General features: G+C 47.1%; 2 protein-coding genes across 7 annotated transcripts in view; one reads left to right on the top strand and one right to left on the bottom strand.

The window, feature by feature from the left end:
* Positions 1 to 17,531, bottom strand: part of Mcph1 (microcephalin 1) — a 213,933-nt gene that overhangs the window by 52,821 nt on the left and 143,581 nt on the right. The gene's annotated exons all lie outside the window — the stretch shown is intronic.
* The window catches only part of Angpt2 (angiopoietin 2), a 58,101-nt gene continuing 52,584 nt past the window's right edge, over positions 12,015 to 17,531 (top strand). Inside the window, exon 1 of the mRNA XM_008847194.3 lies at positions 12,015 to 12,877. Within this exon, the coding sequence (XP_008845416.1) occupies positions 12,590 to 12,877 (288 nt within the window). The 5' untranslated portion in view covers positions 12,015 to 12,589. The remainder of the gene's footprint in view (positions 12,878 to 17,531) is intronic.

Below are 17,531 nucleotides of genomic sequence, written 5' to 3' on the forward strand. Positions count from 1 at the left end.
GTTCACTTATATACACGCAGGCAATACACTCGTACACATTAAATAAAAATAATAAAGCTGGGCATGGTGGCACACACTTTTAGTCCCAGCACTCAGGAGGCAGAGGCAGGCAGATTTCTGTGAGTTCAAGGCCAGCGTGGTCTACATAGTGAGTTCTAGGACAGCTGGGGCTACAGGGAGACCCTGTCTCAAAAAGACCAATAAATAAATAAAAAAATAAATACAATTTTTTTAAAAAAGAGAACTGTTGTCTGTATTTTGCTTATTTTTTTTCTAGAATCATCTTTTCACAGTCAGTATAATATACAAGGCACTTTACATATACTGTAAGCACTGACTTAGGGGTTAAGTTCAGGTCTGCAACAACAGAAGTATGGACAAAGGTTCAGACTGCATGTGAGGTATGCTTAGATTATCTGGGCACCAGAACAATGGCTCAGGCATGTCTCATAAAAAGTCCCAGAAAATCAAAACAAAACACTCTCCTTAGGAATGCAGATGACTTACTCAGATCTCCGGATGGTTCAACTGAATACAGGCTTGCTTTTTGGTGTTTAAAGGGGACAGAGTACACACTGGCCATCATCCCAAGGAAGAGACCAGTCCCGCCTCCATAGCTAATGCGATTTCCTTTGGTCATCAGTGGAAGGCAGGGGTACCTTCAAGGCACGTGGCCACTTCATTCTCAAAAAACCCACCAACCCGACAGCACTGCTGAGGGAGGCAGCCAGCTGCTGAGTGGGTTTTAAGGAAATAGAGACAGCTCAATGTGGGGGTGGTTCTCAGTATTCTGGGGGATGGGGGATGGTCCTGGAGGGACCCAGCTGTAGATGTTCAGCCCAAATGACCCAGCTCCTACATTTGTACCTGTCAGTTGGCCCAACCCTGGGATTTCTGACCACTTCTCCATACAAACCACAGATGCTGCTATGGGCCTGGGAAGCCAAATTGCCTCCAATATCTAACTGTCAGAAGTCGCTCTGTATAGGCCGGAGGCTCAGTTTGAACAGTACGTACTATCTGGTGCTGACCAGCCTCACCACGGTGAGGAGGGGGTGAGTGCCCAGACCCTGCTTAGCCTTTACTCCTGTGTGTTGTGGCACTTTCAAGTCATCAGACAAGCTGGGTGCTGTGGTTCTGGCCACAATCCCAACACACAGGAGGCTGAGGCAGGAGGATCACTTGGATCAACAAAGGAAGACCCTGTCACCAGCACAACACAACACAACAAAACCATCAGGCAGTACGCCTGGGTTACCTTTGAGATCATATGTCCAAAGGATGGACTGCAAACACAGAGTTTTGTGTGGCCTGGGTTTTATATTTGAGTCTATTCTATTTTCTTTGAATTACTGAATTTTGGTAGCCATGAAGTAAAAATTCTGAAAAAAGGGGGTAATAATTATATAGTAAGACTTAAGATTTTAGTTAGAAAATAAACAGTTTTCTCTCTTAGTCATTTAGACATTTAAAATGCATTCTAGGGGCTGGAGAGATGGCTCAGCAGTTAAGGGCACTGACTGCTCTTACAGAAGACCCGGGTTTGATTCCCAGCACCCACATGGCAGCTACGAACCGTCCTTAACTCCAGTTCCAGGGGAATCCGAAGCCCTCTTCTGACCTCTGCGGCATCAAACCACACGGGTGCACTCACATACATGCAGGCAACACACTCACACACATGAAATAAAAATAATAAAATATTAAAAAAGAAAAAAAATGCATTCTAAGAAGCAGGTGTAGTGCTGGGCTCCAGTTCTGTTTTTCTGAAAATTGGCTTATTTTTAAGCCCTAAATAAGCGCATCACAGAAAAGGGCCCCAAACTTTCAGGTGTCAGGCTCTGCTGCTTTCTCACTTTCCTTCTGCCAACTAAAATGCTGTTTAGGGTTGATGCCTGACAGCCGTTCTGGACAACCGTGCTCCTAGACACACCAGCTTTGGAAAGCATTCCCACCGCCTTCTTTTAAAGACCACAGCTCATGTGCACACCAGGACAGTCCGCTGTCTGCTGGGCAAAGCTGGCATGCTACTGTCAGCAGGTGGAGAAAGGAGAGCCTGCTTTGGATCTGCCCATAGGAACGGGGCTCTCCCCAAGAGGCAGGGGAACCCCGTCCACAGCAAAGTGACGTGAGAGAGCGCAGTACCCCACAGGAGGTAGAGAAGACCCTGTTCCCAGGACCCTCCATCTCAGAACGGTTTCACTTTCCTTGGAGCAACTCTGCAGGTGGGTGGAAGACAGATTATGAATTAGTTGGACTCTAGAATACTTAAGTCTGTGGAGAAAACGGTCTGAGGCCTTTCTGGACTTGGCTTACATCTTGTGTATAGTAGCAAAAATATTTCACATTTATAGAAGTGAACACTAGGAGACAACACTGGGAAACAGCAGGACTACCATTCCGTACTGTTCAGCCAGCAGGACTACCATTCCGTACTGTTCAGCCAGCAGGACTACCATTCCGTACTTACTGTTCAGCCAGCAGGACTACCATTCCGTACTGTTCAGCCCCTACTAACGCTATCATCTAGTTCAGGGTGTACTCAAAACTACCCTGTCCTTAACCAGTGGAGATTTACCACCATGAAGGTCTTCAAATGCAAGCCTTTGGCTGGCAGCTGCAGTCCAAAAGTTTTAACAATAATTGGAAGAAGGCTAATATATACATAGAATGTGGGAAGACAATCTTGAAGGATGATATTCCTTTAAATGCAAGTTCTGTCATGTTACTAGAAGGTCACCTGCACACATGGAATTCCTGAATGTGTTTACTTGAGAACAATTTATTCTGTGTCAGGTGCTGTGTGTGCATTTGATAGTTTAACTCAGCTCAGATAAGCAGACCTCTGTCTGCTTACTGGTTTCATTAGAATAAAATAAGTTTGCACCTTGGGATTTCTGCAGTGTACCAGTCTAGTGCCAGGATTTGGAGGCTGGATGGCAAAGGGCTCCTGTCACACAGACAGCAGAGATAAATATCTACAGCACAGACAGGAGCCCTGCACTGGTTTCTCTTGCAGTACATACCATTGTACCTCTCTGAGCAGGTGCGGCTGAGGACTGTGCACATGTTATTTTAAAACAGTGGTGGCAGCAGTCTAGTAAGTCCTGGCCTCAGAGTAGGATGAGGCCACCACTTAGTGGAGAAAATGAACCACTGTCCCCCAGCGTCCCAGTGCAGTGACCCTGAGGTGACAGGGAGACGGGGAGAGCTCTAGAGGGGGCATGGCATTTGGACTGGGCCTTTATAGTCTGGCTGCAACAGCAGATCAGCATGCCACAGGAAAGTCTTAGAAGAACTGGGCTTGATGCCTGCCATCAGTACAGCCCATGAGCTTCCTGGATTTCCCTCCACAGGTTTAGAGGAAGTGTAAGAGTCTGGTGGCTAGTTTGGTGGAGGCCCGTGGTAGCCTCCTTTCTAATACTAATTGTTTACAGGCTGTGCCCGTTCCATAGGGCTGCTCTCAGAATCACCACAAGCTAAGTGGCTTAAGGAGCAGAAATTCACGCTCTCATGGCTCTGGAGGTCAACAGTCCAAGGTCAAGAAGGTACTGGCAGAGTTGGCCTGTGATGGGATCTGTTCTGGCCCCTCCCCAGGCTTCAGGAGGCTGCTGGTTATGTTGGCTGCCTTGGCTGCTAGCAGCATCACCTGTTCTCTGCCTCCAGTGAACATGGCATCTCTGGAGAATGTCTCTGTGTCCACATGGCCGTCTTCTTCTAGAGCCACTGGCCATTGGATGAGGGGCCCACATGCACCAACATGACTCTAGCTTGACTCAGTATAGCTGAATGGCCCTATCTATAAATGAGGTCACATTCTGTGTTCCTGGGGTTAGGATTTCATCTTGAATTTAAAGGTAACACAATCCTACTCTTAAAAGACCTCAAGTGACAGATACTGCAGCTACCTCAGACCCTCTACACCCAGACATCTCTTCACTTTGAATCACCTGCCACCTCACAAATGCTGTTGCCTTTGTACTAACTGCACCAGGCCTTCTTCATTTCCATTACATGTCTCCTCTGGATAGAAAGTGGACCAAGGGGTAGTGTGCCAGGGCCCAGGGAGCTGCCCCAGGAGCCTGCGGGGGAGGGCAGCAGGAAGCAGCCTGAGAGCTCAACAGAAAACCCGGTCCAGGAAATTCTGAGTCGCTGACAGGTGCTCCTCACCCACAACCCGCATAGCCTGGTGTTCTGAGACTGAAGGAGGCTGGCACTGACTGGGATGTCAAGTTTGTGGCGGCTCTGATGCAGCAGCCTGGAAAGCTGAGCCAGCAAGTGCAGTCAGAGGGGGGAACGTGCGGGAGCTGTCCCCTTGTGAAGGTGTCGCCACTGATTCCTGCTCTCTCTCCTACCTGTTGGCTTTTGGTAATGGAAAAGTGAGTTTGCAGTTGCATGGAGAGATGGTTGGTGTCCTGGGAAGTAGCCTGTTGTTGGCTCTCCCGATCATCTGGCCTAGGCCTTTGCCTTCTGTCCGGACCTCTAAACAAGTGTGCTAGGGTTGGGCAAAGAGCTGCAGGGCAAAAGCTCGATTCCCTAGGGTCCTGCCTTTACTTAAGTCTGGGCCTGACGCTTTCTTTGTGGCTTATCATTTTGTTGATGCTACTAAATGATTCTTTTTAAAAAATTTTGTGTGGATGCCTCATTTTTCATATTTTTGGGTTTGCTGGGGATGGATCTCAGGGCAAGCACTTTGTCATGAGTCACAACACCCAAACCAGCCTCTGGGTTTTATAACATGGAAGTGAAAATCCCAATCCTAACCCAGTCCCAACACTGATCAGCCACACTGATGTCTCCTGTGCTTTTCAATTTTTTTTAATAAAAGAATTTTAAAAATTGATTTTTGGTGATTTTCATACAACATAGTTTGATGTATTTAGATCTGCTTCCTTATCTGCACCTCCCCTCATTGCCCCTGCCCAATTTAATGTACATATATACATGTGCACGCACACACACACGCACACACTGCCTATAGTCTGATTTGTGCCTCCAAATGTCCTTCAATGTGGGTTCACCCACTGGGCCCAAGAGTCCCATCCTTTGGGACCATCTCCAGAGCCCCCGCCCCAAGAGCCCAGGCCTTTGCTGTTGATGTCTTCTGAAGACGTAGGCCTAACATTAACACTGACGCTCCGCCTGAGCGCCCACAGCAGCTTCTCCTCCGGCCTCCCTGCTTCTAGCCTTCCACGATTCCCTGCGCATCAGTGAGGCACCTTTCCTTTCCAGATCAGAGTGGCTACTCCTGTCTCAAGCTGTCCACTGGTGCGCAGGCTCCATTGCCAAGTCGCTATGCAGCAGGCAGCCCCAGGCATCACACCCAGGCTTCCACCTTACCCGTCCCTTTCCTTTAACGCCCTGGCGGTGTATATGCAATTTTCTCAGCCTGGAATGCAGCCTCTCAGTCTGGGTTGCTCTGTGGGGCAGGTCGGCGATGGGGAGAGGACTTCTTTTTCACTAAGTAAATAGTTTGGATCTGAACCAACTTTGAAGGCATTCCGACAGCTCACTTCACACTCACCTGCCTCAGGACCTTCCCTGGGGTGTGCGGTCCACTACCTTTGCTACCAGCAATGTCTATGGCATCATCGGTCTCAAGCTCCACCCCTTTGGAGGCCACACCTCCTGCTGCCACAACAGTATTCCTGTGTCACAAGCATTTCTGTGGGCAGCAACTCTACGACTATGTGTGCTGTGCACACTAGATGAATACTTAGAAATATCTCTCCACCATGTGCACGCCTGAGAGCATGTGCTGATGTAAAAGTTCTGGGCAAGCTGTTGCTATTTTGCATTAAGACTAAAATTAAAGCACACAAGTTGCTTATGAGCTACAACTGACTTATGTCCTAAACTGGTTAGTGTTTTTATTAAAAACTTTAATGACAGTTTTGCAGGTCACTTGTTAAGAGACCAGCAGAGGGAGCAGGTGAGTATCCAAAGTGGTCTGGGGGTTAGCAATCTCCAGTAGGTATTGACTTCTGCAGTTTTCTGTTGTTAATTTTTATTGTGGTTATCGAGGCATTTTGGCCTATAAATACATTTTTAAAAGATCATTAAAAGACACCAGGATTTGGGGAGAAAGTACAGAACTCCTCTTCCCATCATCAGTATTCTACTGGAATTGTTTTTAGGCTTTAAAAAACATTGCACTTTTTTTTTTTTTTTTCTTTTTTTTTTTTTTTTTTTTTTTTTTTTTTTTCTTGAGGGAAATAGATGTCAGGAACTCAGTACCTTCACACTGCTATAAAAGTCCTCTCTTCTGGTCTGTGTCCACTTTACTTTTACTCCCCTTTCGTGTCTTTCTTTGACTTGTGCCCCTTTCCTGGAATGGGAACATTCTGGGAAAGTGTAATTTACACCTGGGGAGCCAGACCAGGGGCAAAAGGCAGCATGGGAGAGAAAACGCAGCAGAGTACCAAGGCAGGTCCCCAGGAATGCCCGACCACCGTGAGAGGGACCGAGGAATGTGGGAGGACAGGACAACGTGGAGTCTTTCTACACGCAGAGCTACAAGCAGCTATTTATATGCATAGCTATAATTTTCATGCCCAACTATCATAGCTGTGATGCCATTTAAAAAAAAAAACTAGTTTCGTCCGTGTAACTCCATAATGAACATAAGTTCCCACAGGAAGACTTCTTCATATTAAGTCAGCCAGATGGATGGGGCTATCAAACAAGGGTCATGTGCATCTCTTTTAACATCCTTGACATAAGCTATTTTATTTATGTTAACCTTTTGCCAAGAGGGATAATATATCTTAATGTAAATATTCATTATGACATTTTTATCTCTTTAAAAATGTTTCTCAATAAATGAGCAAGATAAAAATTTTTTAAAATTTAGATTAAACGAAGATTAATTTAGATAGCATTAAGCCACTTTCAATTGAAAATTCATCCTGTGAGAAATGGCTGGCCATGCTTTTCAGAAGCTGTAGGATCTAGAATCTCTAAACTTTCTTGAAATGGATTTGGGGATACTTCACGTAAAAGTTTAGCTAATAAACCCACCTCAAACTCTCAAATGAAATATTGTGTCAAAGGGAAGATTTTACTTGATCTAATGTGGTTGTGGGTGAATGGTGATCACTGACATGAATCCTTTGAAAAGAATGTTTAGCATTTCTTCCTGGGGGTGGGGATAGGACATAGGGTTACTGGCAAAATCACTGTTGGGCTAACACACTCATCCATTGTTTGTGGACTATACACACTGTCTTTCCAAAGCTGTGAGTTATGCCTCAACCTTTTTGACATTTGTTTTTTGATGGGAAGATGAAATATTCCACAAAAATATTAGAATGAAAATATTTAAAAATCAAACAGCATCTGAGATAACTTTATATAACAGGATAATTACATAAACTAAAATCTTCCTAAAAATTCAAGGAATTTGTGGTGTAATCTTAAAAAAATATTTACTTGGCTATTTCCCAAGTTTCTAATAAATAAAAAGCTCTCCCTTTCAGAGTCTGTAGGCACCATAAGATGGACAGTGTGGCTGTCAGATAGAAAAGCAGATGTCTGCTGGTTCCTGGCTGCAAACTGTAAACAATCTAAGAATCTTTTAAGTTTCTTTTTTAAAAAAAATCTGTCCTATCTAAATGTCACTCAGACATGGTTTCATAGTAAACACTCAGATAACGTAGAGTGAAGGGATACTTGGTAACTTTTCCATGTACCTAAACAAAAATGGCAGGCCCTGAGGTCATGTGACCATGAAGACCTCACTCCTTGAAGGTCTGAGAGTGACAGTCTGTGGTTCTGGGTGAAGTCACACAGCCAGGACGAGGAGGACAAGTGGTAATGGAGGGTGACAGGCCCATGGAGCCTGTGGTCCTTTAATGCTCTGTCTCCATCTACCCGTGGATGAAAACACACTGGTGGTGGGCGGAAATGGCTGTTTCCCAGGAAAGGAAGTGGCCTGAGAACACATCTGGCAGACGGTCTTTCCCTCCTTTGGCAGTCAGAGAATGATTTCAACAAAATATTCACTTCCTCACCTCTCATGAAGGTGAATTCCGCAGAGTCAGTGTGTGATTGTAAGCTGATGACTGAATTGTGCTCTAAATATACTGGGCCAGTTATTTAATGTCAAATGCTATATATATATACATATATATATATATACATATATAACAAACTTACATAAACACATACATATTTGCACTAAGAAGAAATTGTGCTAAAACAGTCGTCTCACTTCACCTGCGACTGCTTCTAAAAGGCCCACCGTGCTCTTCTAGCTGTGTAAGTAGCATGGAGTTGAAGAAACAGACAAACAAGGAAGGAGTCATGGAAGTCAGAAAATGAAAGTGTGGGTGGTAATGCATACGCAGCTAGCTGACACATTCAGATATGTGTGGGGTTTGGGGATTCTAAGTCTGCACGGATGAACCGGTTTGCACAGTCCTACAGTGCCATGAGAGCACTGAGAGTCACAGGTCTGGAAAGCTCCCGTAGTACACGTCCACGCAGCACCTGGCGGCCCCATTCTGGGGAACCAAAGGCTACGAAGACTCTGGCTGTAAGGGATTCCATCACTAGACTGATGCTCTCAGGGGTTGACAGCCAACACTACATGGCCAGTCTCCATCTTTCCCAAAGGAAGCTGGGTTTTACCTTCTTAAAACTTGAGTAAACATGATGGCTTTAGGGAAAGCTGGGGAGATGGCTCACTAAGAGTGTTTGCTCTGCATGCACACACACACACACACACACACACACACACACACACACACCCCTGCTTTAAAATTCTCTTTAATTTCATCACCACTGAGGAGACAGCACATGGATGCACTAGGCTGACCGCAGTCTCTTCTCACCTCACGGGGCCTTGGTTTCCACTTTTAACAGGAACAAAGGCTGCATGATGTGTGTATGGGGCCATGTGCACATCTGAAGTTCTCTTATGTCCTTACAGGACCTCCAAGGGGGCTTTCCTCTGGTACTTCTCTTGAGTCCAAGCTGGGGGTTATTTCACAGCCCTTCTGTGCTCCACATGGGTCCTGCCTGTGGGCCACTGGAGAGTGCTGGCAGCTGGTGCACTGATGCATTTCCAATGGAGGGCCATAGTGCCTCTGTACTCTTCAAATCCAGCCCAGCACACACCAAATGGAACAGACCCTAGCACCTCTATGTGGGGCTTGCTTTTACAATGCTGAAATATTCTTTGTTGCCACCCGCCCCATTTCTGGCCAGATTTAGGTGCGTCACTTGTCCTCATTAATGACTACCTAAAATTTGGAGGAAGTACCAGAAATACCCTTTTTCTCTGACAAATTTTAAGTCCACTGAGCTACTAATGCCCTTCCCTGCAAACTAACCTAAGTTGTATATATAAACATGCCGACCATGTTGCCAATTTTAAAGGCGCCAAGGGCAGCAGGAGAGAAGGCAACGAAGTCTCTCGACTTCTTCCCAGTTCCAGCATGCCAGGCGCCCAGAAGTCCCCAGTGTGCCCAACCCCTGCAAAAACACAGTGTCCCAGCTTCGCAGTTTAGGAAATTCAGCACGGAGCGTTCCTCATATACTAACGAGGCACTTTCCAAAAATTAAGGACAAGCTGGCCAGAGGTCCCTGTGCCAGCCAGCCCCCGAGGGGTCTGCAGGCGGTGATTGCATAGGAGAGCAGACTCTGCCGGCCTGGCAAGGGTGAGGAAAGGAGGCTGGCTCAGAGATGCTGCCTTGCTTCCTGCAGAACGACCATGCTCCGAGTGCCTCTCCAGAGTCCGAGCTCTCTTGTGTTTTTCAGTGGCTTCAGCTTTTACAAAATGTCCCTTGTGTATGGTCAGGGTTTCACCAGCCCCAGTGCTCTCCCTGGATGGGTACAAGGTCCCTCGTCCACCCACTCATCTAACTAGGGACAGAACTCACCGGTGACATCCTGTGAGCTGGCTCACAGTGGCGGCAGGGGCCCTAGGGGCCCACTCACAAATGCTTTCTGGCAGGCGGGGCATGGGGGCTGCCCTACTTTGTGCTGATTTAAAAGTGGTCTCATCTGGCTTCCTATGACATCATTCGCACAGAGCAAATGATCTGCTAGGTGATGTGGGGCTGCTGGAGGCTCTGACAGTTTTAACTCTCGGATCCAGACTGCGGGGGATCTGTACGACACCGGACCTATACTCCCGCAGGACCAGAGAGGCCACAGCCTGAGGGAGATCCTGTAGCCTTTATCTTGGCTGAAAAAGGTGACATGATGCTCTGGGACCCATGGTTAAAGGTCTTTGTGGTATGGATAGCTTCCTTTTGAAGAGCAGGAAACTGAGTCTTTCTGGCACCATCAAATGACTTAGTAAGAACTAGAATAGTTCTGCAGAGGATAAACGGGGCCTCTGAAATTTCAGCAGACAATATGAAATGTGGCAGAAAACAAACATTATTAAGAAAACAGCACCATGCACAGCTGCTCTGCAGAACTGCTGGGGTAGAAGGGCAGGCAGACAAGCTCTGGAGAAGGCTGGGATAATACTCCTTGGTTTGTAGCTTCACCTGCCTTCAGTGATCCTGTCAGCAGGTGAATAAGGGAAATGCATGATTTTCTGGAGAACAAACACTTTGGTGGAACCACCCTGAAGCCCAATTAGAGGGTGGAGGAGCCTGAGCAAGTTTAGTCACTACTCAAGGCCAGTGGTAGGAATCATGGGCCACTGGCTGGAGGCCTTTACAACCTGGCCTTCTGGTCACTCTTGGCCAACCTGGGGTCTGTGTCCAGTGAGGGTCTCCTGTGGGTCCCCTCAGCTGCCCAGCTGACTGCAGAAGCCACTCTGAGTTCCTATCAATGGTCCCTCCAGAGCTTATGAGCCACAGAACCCACTAGTTCTTAGTACAGCCTATGGGCCTCTTCCCAGATGATACATGTGACTCTGTTCAAATACCTGATATCAAGACCTAGAGATGTGTCTAGTCAAAATGCAGTGCTGAGTGTGGGCTTGAGATGTCTGTAAAAAAGCGATGATTCCCACTGAAAGTGTGGCTGGCTAACGACTCATAGATAGAGCAGAAGGTATATCCCAACTAGAGACCTAAGACATAAAGACATGTTCTTTTCCTGTCCAAGTTCATGGGCCCCATGAGTTCTCCCCAGGGACCTTGGGGCAAGGACCCCATTCTGCGGGTAACTTGGGAGTCCATCTGTTTAGAGAATGCATCTTTAAAAGACCTAGCTAGAGTTCCTCAAAACAGACACTACAAAACAAAATCCACTGTGCAAATTCCAGATTCATCTATGATCTAAAATCACAATTCTTTGATCCCCTGAAAGCTGGTCTTCAGAACGCAGAGCAGCCCACAGTGTTCCGAGGATATATGCCCTCTGAGATAGCACACGCTGGGGAAATCAGTCTTGAGCACTAAGATTCCAACAGGTTGCAGCCAAGGTGATCTCTGGAGTATCAAGTTGTAGTTATTAAAGGAAGTAGCTCCAGACCTACAGCACCACAGAACTGGAAGAGTCCTGGAACTTAGTAAAGCCCCTGAATTTTATGGCTAAGGGCTTTAGAGCTTAATTAAAAGGGGGAAATGATTTGCCGGAGCTCATGAGTGGGACTAATTCAATTAATAACATGTTACAGAATGATGAGCTCTGAGCAAATTCTGATTACAAGAGAGTATGTGTCCCCCTCTCAACACACTTTATTTAAATTCTGATTTTCTATTCTAACTTAACAGCCCAGGGTATTTTAAGTTTACTCTGAATATTTAAGTGAAGATTTTGTTTTAAATGAGAAACATGTTAGTGCTCAGAAGCTAATCTTGGTAACTTGATTTAATAGTATCAAACAGGTTTAAAGCAAAAGTTATGCACAACGTAGCTCATACATAAAAATCGAATGATGCCAATGAGCCTGTTCCTCCTGAAAAGTCACAGTTTACAAGAACCAGTCTTCCTCTTTATTTATAATAACAAAAATAAACCAAAGCCCTGACATATTTGTCGTATTTTTACTCCTAAGGAAAAAACAGGAACTTTCATTGTGCTTTAAAATCGAAGTGATTACCTCAGATAGTGTGCCAGCTTGGCCTGTGGACCGCCACAGACAACAGAGCCCACGCTCTCTCTAGGAAACAATTAGGGTGGTGCCTGAGGCTCGCGGGCCGGGGCTGCTCCTCGCTCCCCAGGCTTTCTGCAGTCCTCCGGCCGGGGTGGCAGGCATTCGCGCTGATCTTTCCTGTTGCCTGGCTAGTGACCCCCTACAGGAAGATAGCTGGTGAGCCAGGGGGCGGAGCAGCCCGCTGCACGTGTCTGGCTGCTCATATCAACTTATCATATAAGGAAGGGAAAGTGATTGATTCGGATACTGACAGTAGACCGGGGGAAGAAACAAAGGCAGGGAGCCGCTGTGCAGAGTCGGGGCAGGCCTCCAGCGAGCAGCGCTCGGCCCTCCGCAGGGTGACGGCTGCAGGGGACGGTCGGCAGCAGAGGCAGCGCCGGGACCCAGCCGCTGCGGGAGCGGGAGGAGGAGGGGGTCTCACGGATGGACTTGGCCGCTCCGCACAGCCCTGAGGTCTGACGGCCAGGGGTCGGGACGCCCGTGTGCCCGCCGCTTGCTGAACGCGCAGCTCCTAAGCCAGAGAGAATGTGGCAGATCGTCTTCCTGACTCTGGGCTGCCACCTCCTCTCGGCCACAGCCTACAGCAGCGTTCGGAAGAGCGTGGACGGCACCGGGAAAAGGCAGTTCCAGGTGCAGAACGGGCCCTGCAGCTACACCTTCCTGCTGCCGGAGGCCGACAGCTGCCGCTCTCCCTCCAGCCCCTACGTGACCAACGCGGTGCAGAGGGACGCGCCCCTCGACTACGACGACTCAGTGCAGAGGCTGCAGGTGCTGGAGAACATCCTGGAAAACAACACGCAGTGGCTGATGAAGGTAGGGCGCGGGGCTGGCTGTGCGGAGCGGCGGGAGCAGGGACCAGGCTGTGGGGTGGGCCGGGCCGCGAGCACCTGGGCAGGAAGGCTCTTGCTTCGGCGCTGCCCCAGGGGAAAGTCGTCCTGGGGTGAGGACTGGAAAGGGGGTTATCTGCGAAGAAAATCCCTGGGGCTGGGGACCTTTACCGGCTCGGCGGAGGAAGTGTGCTTCCCTGCAGATCTGGCAGGCCGTTTTGTTTGAGTGGCAGGGGCTGAGTGACACCCCTTACCGGGTCTTCTCAGCTGGGTGTCGGCATGTGAGGGAGGCTGCGGACGAGCAGCTAGGAGCCCGGAACAGCGGACAGTCACGTTAATTACAGATCCTTAACGGATGCAGTCAAGTGCTTTACCAATTTCCTGAATTTCTTCTACCAAAATAGATCGTGAGTCTTGGTAAAACAGAGGAAATTAAATAAAGCCGATCGTATGTTCTCAGAATCTCAGGGCTCTGCAGTGAAGGGGTTGCCATCTGGAACTGGGGGCTGTATCCCCAAGTGTCCCAAAGGCACTGCAGCCCCGTTCAGGTCTAGCCATCTACTCCAAGTGTGTACCCACGTGGGACTGCTGAGTTCAAGCGGTGCCATGCTGAGAGGGTCTGACAGCTTGTTCTTGGGGCTGAGACAGTCTCTCTGTTTCATGGCCTTTTTATAGAGCGTAACCAAAATAAGATATTGAAAACTCCGTTTTCCTTTCAAATGATTGTTTTCTACAAAACCCCAGATGACCCTGGAGTTTTCTTTATATGAACCATATGTATTCCACAGGAAGTTTAAACAAAACATGGAGATAGGAGATGAATCAGTAAGCGCTGTGACATGACATCACGTTGCAATGCTTATGAGGTACTTATTTAGAGCCAGCCATACAAAACCCTTTAAAAGTTGGTGCGGTGGGCTTTACCAAATACGCCTTCCCAGAAAAGCATAATTTTTTTCTCAGTCTTTCACTCCACCAGAAACTCTTGATTAGGTTGCCTGATCTCAATCTCAGTAGCTATGGGCCCTAATCTAGTTCTCATGTGCACCCTATTTTCAGAGAAGCAACAGCCCGACTTGAGCCTTGAGTCTAAGTGGGTAAGTGCTCCAGGCATGGCTCTTGTGGAGGGGGGGAAAAGGTCATTCAAATCCAAGAACAGCAACGAAAATGGAAGACAGAGGGTGCAGCAGAGACTCTTCCTTAGTTACCGCTCTCATTTCCTAGGTGAATTCCTCAGTGTGTGTCTCTCTAAAATTCACCTATATGCCTACATAACACTGAACTGCACAGTCTTTAGCAACACTAATTCTGCAGCCTGGGCAGCTGTGTGTGTGATGTGTGTCCCAGGTGTCTGCTGCTGTCCGCTGGGAACCAGCATGCTCGCATCTAGGGACGTCCCCCATCTACTGTGGCAGGGTGTTGGGGTTGTTGGTGAGCAGGGCCCCCCAGAGGGAAGAGGCACAAGCATTGAGTGAACACTCTGTTGACTACACAGTCCTCTGCTAAGATCAAGTCACAAAACTAAAAAGAATGCTTTGGCCAAGGGCAAGTTTGCTCATTGGGTGCACTGAGCCCAGGCTGGGTATACCTGGACTTCTGTTTCCTGCTGGGGGCAAGCAGCCTTCGCATGGAGCTTTGAGATTCAGGTTAAAGTCAGAACAAGACCAGGAACTCAAAGTTTGACGTCTACAATCGCAGCCTTCCTAGGGTCCATTAGTAAATATTTGAACAGGAGCACAGTGGTATTTCAAAAGCCCCTCTTTAGCTTCTTAGCTGACTACCACCAAGGGGGTGACTTGAGGCTTATCTGTTCATCAGCACCTGTTCCCTCTGAGACCCACACCTGAGAGAGGCAATTTGCCAGCTCATTCACTTGGTTTATGGGCTCCAGGCTTGGAAACAAAAGCAAAGAGTCAACATGAAGCCCACTGGAGTGACGAAATGGAAGCTTTCTGCTTGTCTTTCTCCTGTTTTGGCACCTGCAACAATAAACACGGCTTTTCTCCTAAGGAAGAAAATACTGTCCAGTGCAGCCACAGATAAGCCCAATAATTAAAAGAGCAACAACACGACCTAACACCTATTTATAGAATACCACTGAAAGAAAATGCACAATTCTGCTTCATTGTTCCACGTGTTTTCTTTGGGGCTGTTTTTTTCTCTAATGTTTCCATATTTCCTTCCCTCCCTGATCAACGCTAAAAATGATATATACAAAACTCACCAAAGAACCATATTAAGCTTTTAGAAGTTTTAAAACTTGTCAGCAGAGAAAATAAGGCCCCGATTCTGGTTAGTTTTAAGGCAAATGAATAGTATTTCGACTTTTGAGTGGTGAGCATAGCCCAGAGTTCAGCCTAGAAAGCTTGGCCATCATCAAAAGCTCCCTCGGCACCCCTTTAATCTGTCATGCGAAGGAAGTGTCAGACTTCTAATGTGGGGACGGGAATGCAACAGTTCAGGGGAAGGCTCAGTGTCTGTGGAGTGGTTAGAAGGATGAGACAAATTCCCGACTGTCCCCGGATCTCACCAGGTGACCACCTAAGTGCTAAGCTAAACCTCTGTCCCAGTGACACTAAACATGCTTCACGCAGACCCCTAACCTAGCAATACACATTGTATTTGGCTAGGTCAAATGCTTTTTTTCCCCAAGAGGAAATATGGAAAGGAAATAAACAACTGTTTCATGCTACTGAATGCCTTATATTTTATAAACAGCTATGAACTCTACTGCCACTTTAAAAGAGAATGACTTGAAAAATAAAACTAATGCTTATGAGCTTGACGTAAACATCTCCTTGGCCATACTCCGTTTGTCGTTATTTGCTAAACAATGCAACTTCAAGCCAGGATTGGCAATTCTTTTCTTTCTTTAAAAGATATCCTTTAAAAAGGTTTGAAAGCTGCAATTCATCAGTTGATGCGGAGGGAACAAGGCAGTTAGGCTCCTAAAAACATAACTGCTGCCAAGGGGAAACTAATGGCAAGGGGTTCACGGAGGAGGCCTTTTAGGCCCTCCCCACCCCTGCAAGGGAGGGGTGTGTGTGTGTGGGAGAGGAGAGAGAGAGAGAGAGAGAGAGAGAGAGAGAGAGAGAGAGAGATGAAAATACTGTTCACCTTCTCACAGAAAGGCACCATTTGTGATGTTGCCCAGTGTCTGGCGGTGTTTGGAGAAGCACAGCCCTTGTTTCCCAAAGTTGATCACCCTGGTTCTCCCACAGCCTGTCTTTGGAAACTCTTATTTATGACCTATGTGTGGAAACAATAAACATGGGTGCATGTCAGGGACTGGGAGTGTGAGAGCTGGGGAGCCCCAGAAAACAGCTTCCCAGCTTTGTGTGAGAAGCGAGAAAGAAGCAGCTTTAGTGGGCCAGTTTGAGCCCTTTCCTCCCTGCCAGAGTGCAAGTGCCAGCTGAGGCCCTGTGCCTTGTTTTATTGTGTGAAGTCAGGAAAGAGATCTCTCAATTATCTTCAAATTAACTGCCTCTTGCACAGAGAGACAGAGAGAGAGACAGAGAGAGAGAGAGACGAGAGAGAGAGAGACAGAGAGACAGAGACAGAGAGAGAGAGACAGAGAGAGAGAGAGAGAGAGAGTTTTATCATGCAGAGCGGCAAAACCCTCCTTAGCTGTGAATTTTGTAATACAGCCTGGTTCACTAAAGGAGCCCACAAGATACACATGGACACTGTGCCCTCTAGCCGTGCTCCACGAGTTACATACTGAATTGGGAAATATGCATGTGTTTGGTATTAAAAGTAAGTTTTGTACATTGAGATAAGCCCATTAAAACATCCATTCAAGATCTCAGGGAAACAACTGCTATGATTTTGTTCATTACACATCAGGACCATCTCTGCGCAGTGTGAGAAAGGCAAGCTTCATTAGGGTAGAGCAGGTCAGTATACTGAAGTCTGAAAAGTGCCATCTATAATATATATCTATGTTTGCAATGTAGTCATGTTCACCACAGTAGGCATGTATCTTACCTGTTATATGTAGTACAGTACGCGCTAACTCCACATGGTATGCAAAGGTGATAAATGTTTACATCAATGTGATATAGTGTATCTAATTTGTTTGCTAAAGTCAGGTGGTCCCAAACAGGGCTGTGTGGCATGCTGGTTGACTCTTTAGGTATCATCCTATGGAGGTGATCAGCCTGCAGAGCCTGGGGTCAGGAAATGATTTCCTCCATAGCTCCCTATTGACACAAGAGACAATCCATTTGGCCTCAGCGCAGAAATTGGAAAATCTGTCGAATTTGATCAGCAAGGCTCTAAACAACTGACAAAGGTTACAATCCAGAAGTTCAATCGTAAGCTGGTCCCTGTATCTGGAAGCCGGCAAGGATGACCTTATAAATGGTAGTCACGGGTCATGGTGGCTTACCGTGCCTATTCTAACATATATCTGAAAACGTGGGGCTGAGAGATGGCTCTGCTGGCAATGTACTGGCCTCACAAGCATGGAGAATGAGGTCAGATCCTGAACTCCCATGTAAAAGTCATGGTTAATGCAGCAGTAACCCCCCAGTGTGGTGGGCAGTGCAAAGACAGATCCCTGGAGTTCAATGGCCCGCTAGTCCAGCTGAATTGGTGAAAAGAGGTTCTGTGAGAGACCCTGCTTCAAGAACTAAGGT

This window comes from Nannospalax galili, unplaced genomic scaffold (assembly GCF_000622305.1).
Source record: "Nannospalax galili isolate Female #2095 unplaced genomic scaffold, S.galili_v1.0 scaffold1483, whole genome shotgun sequence".
NCBI classification, from domain to species: domain Eukaryota; kingdom Metazoa; phylum Chordata; class Mammalia; order Rodentia; family Spalacidae; genus Nannospalax; species Nannospalax galili.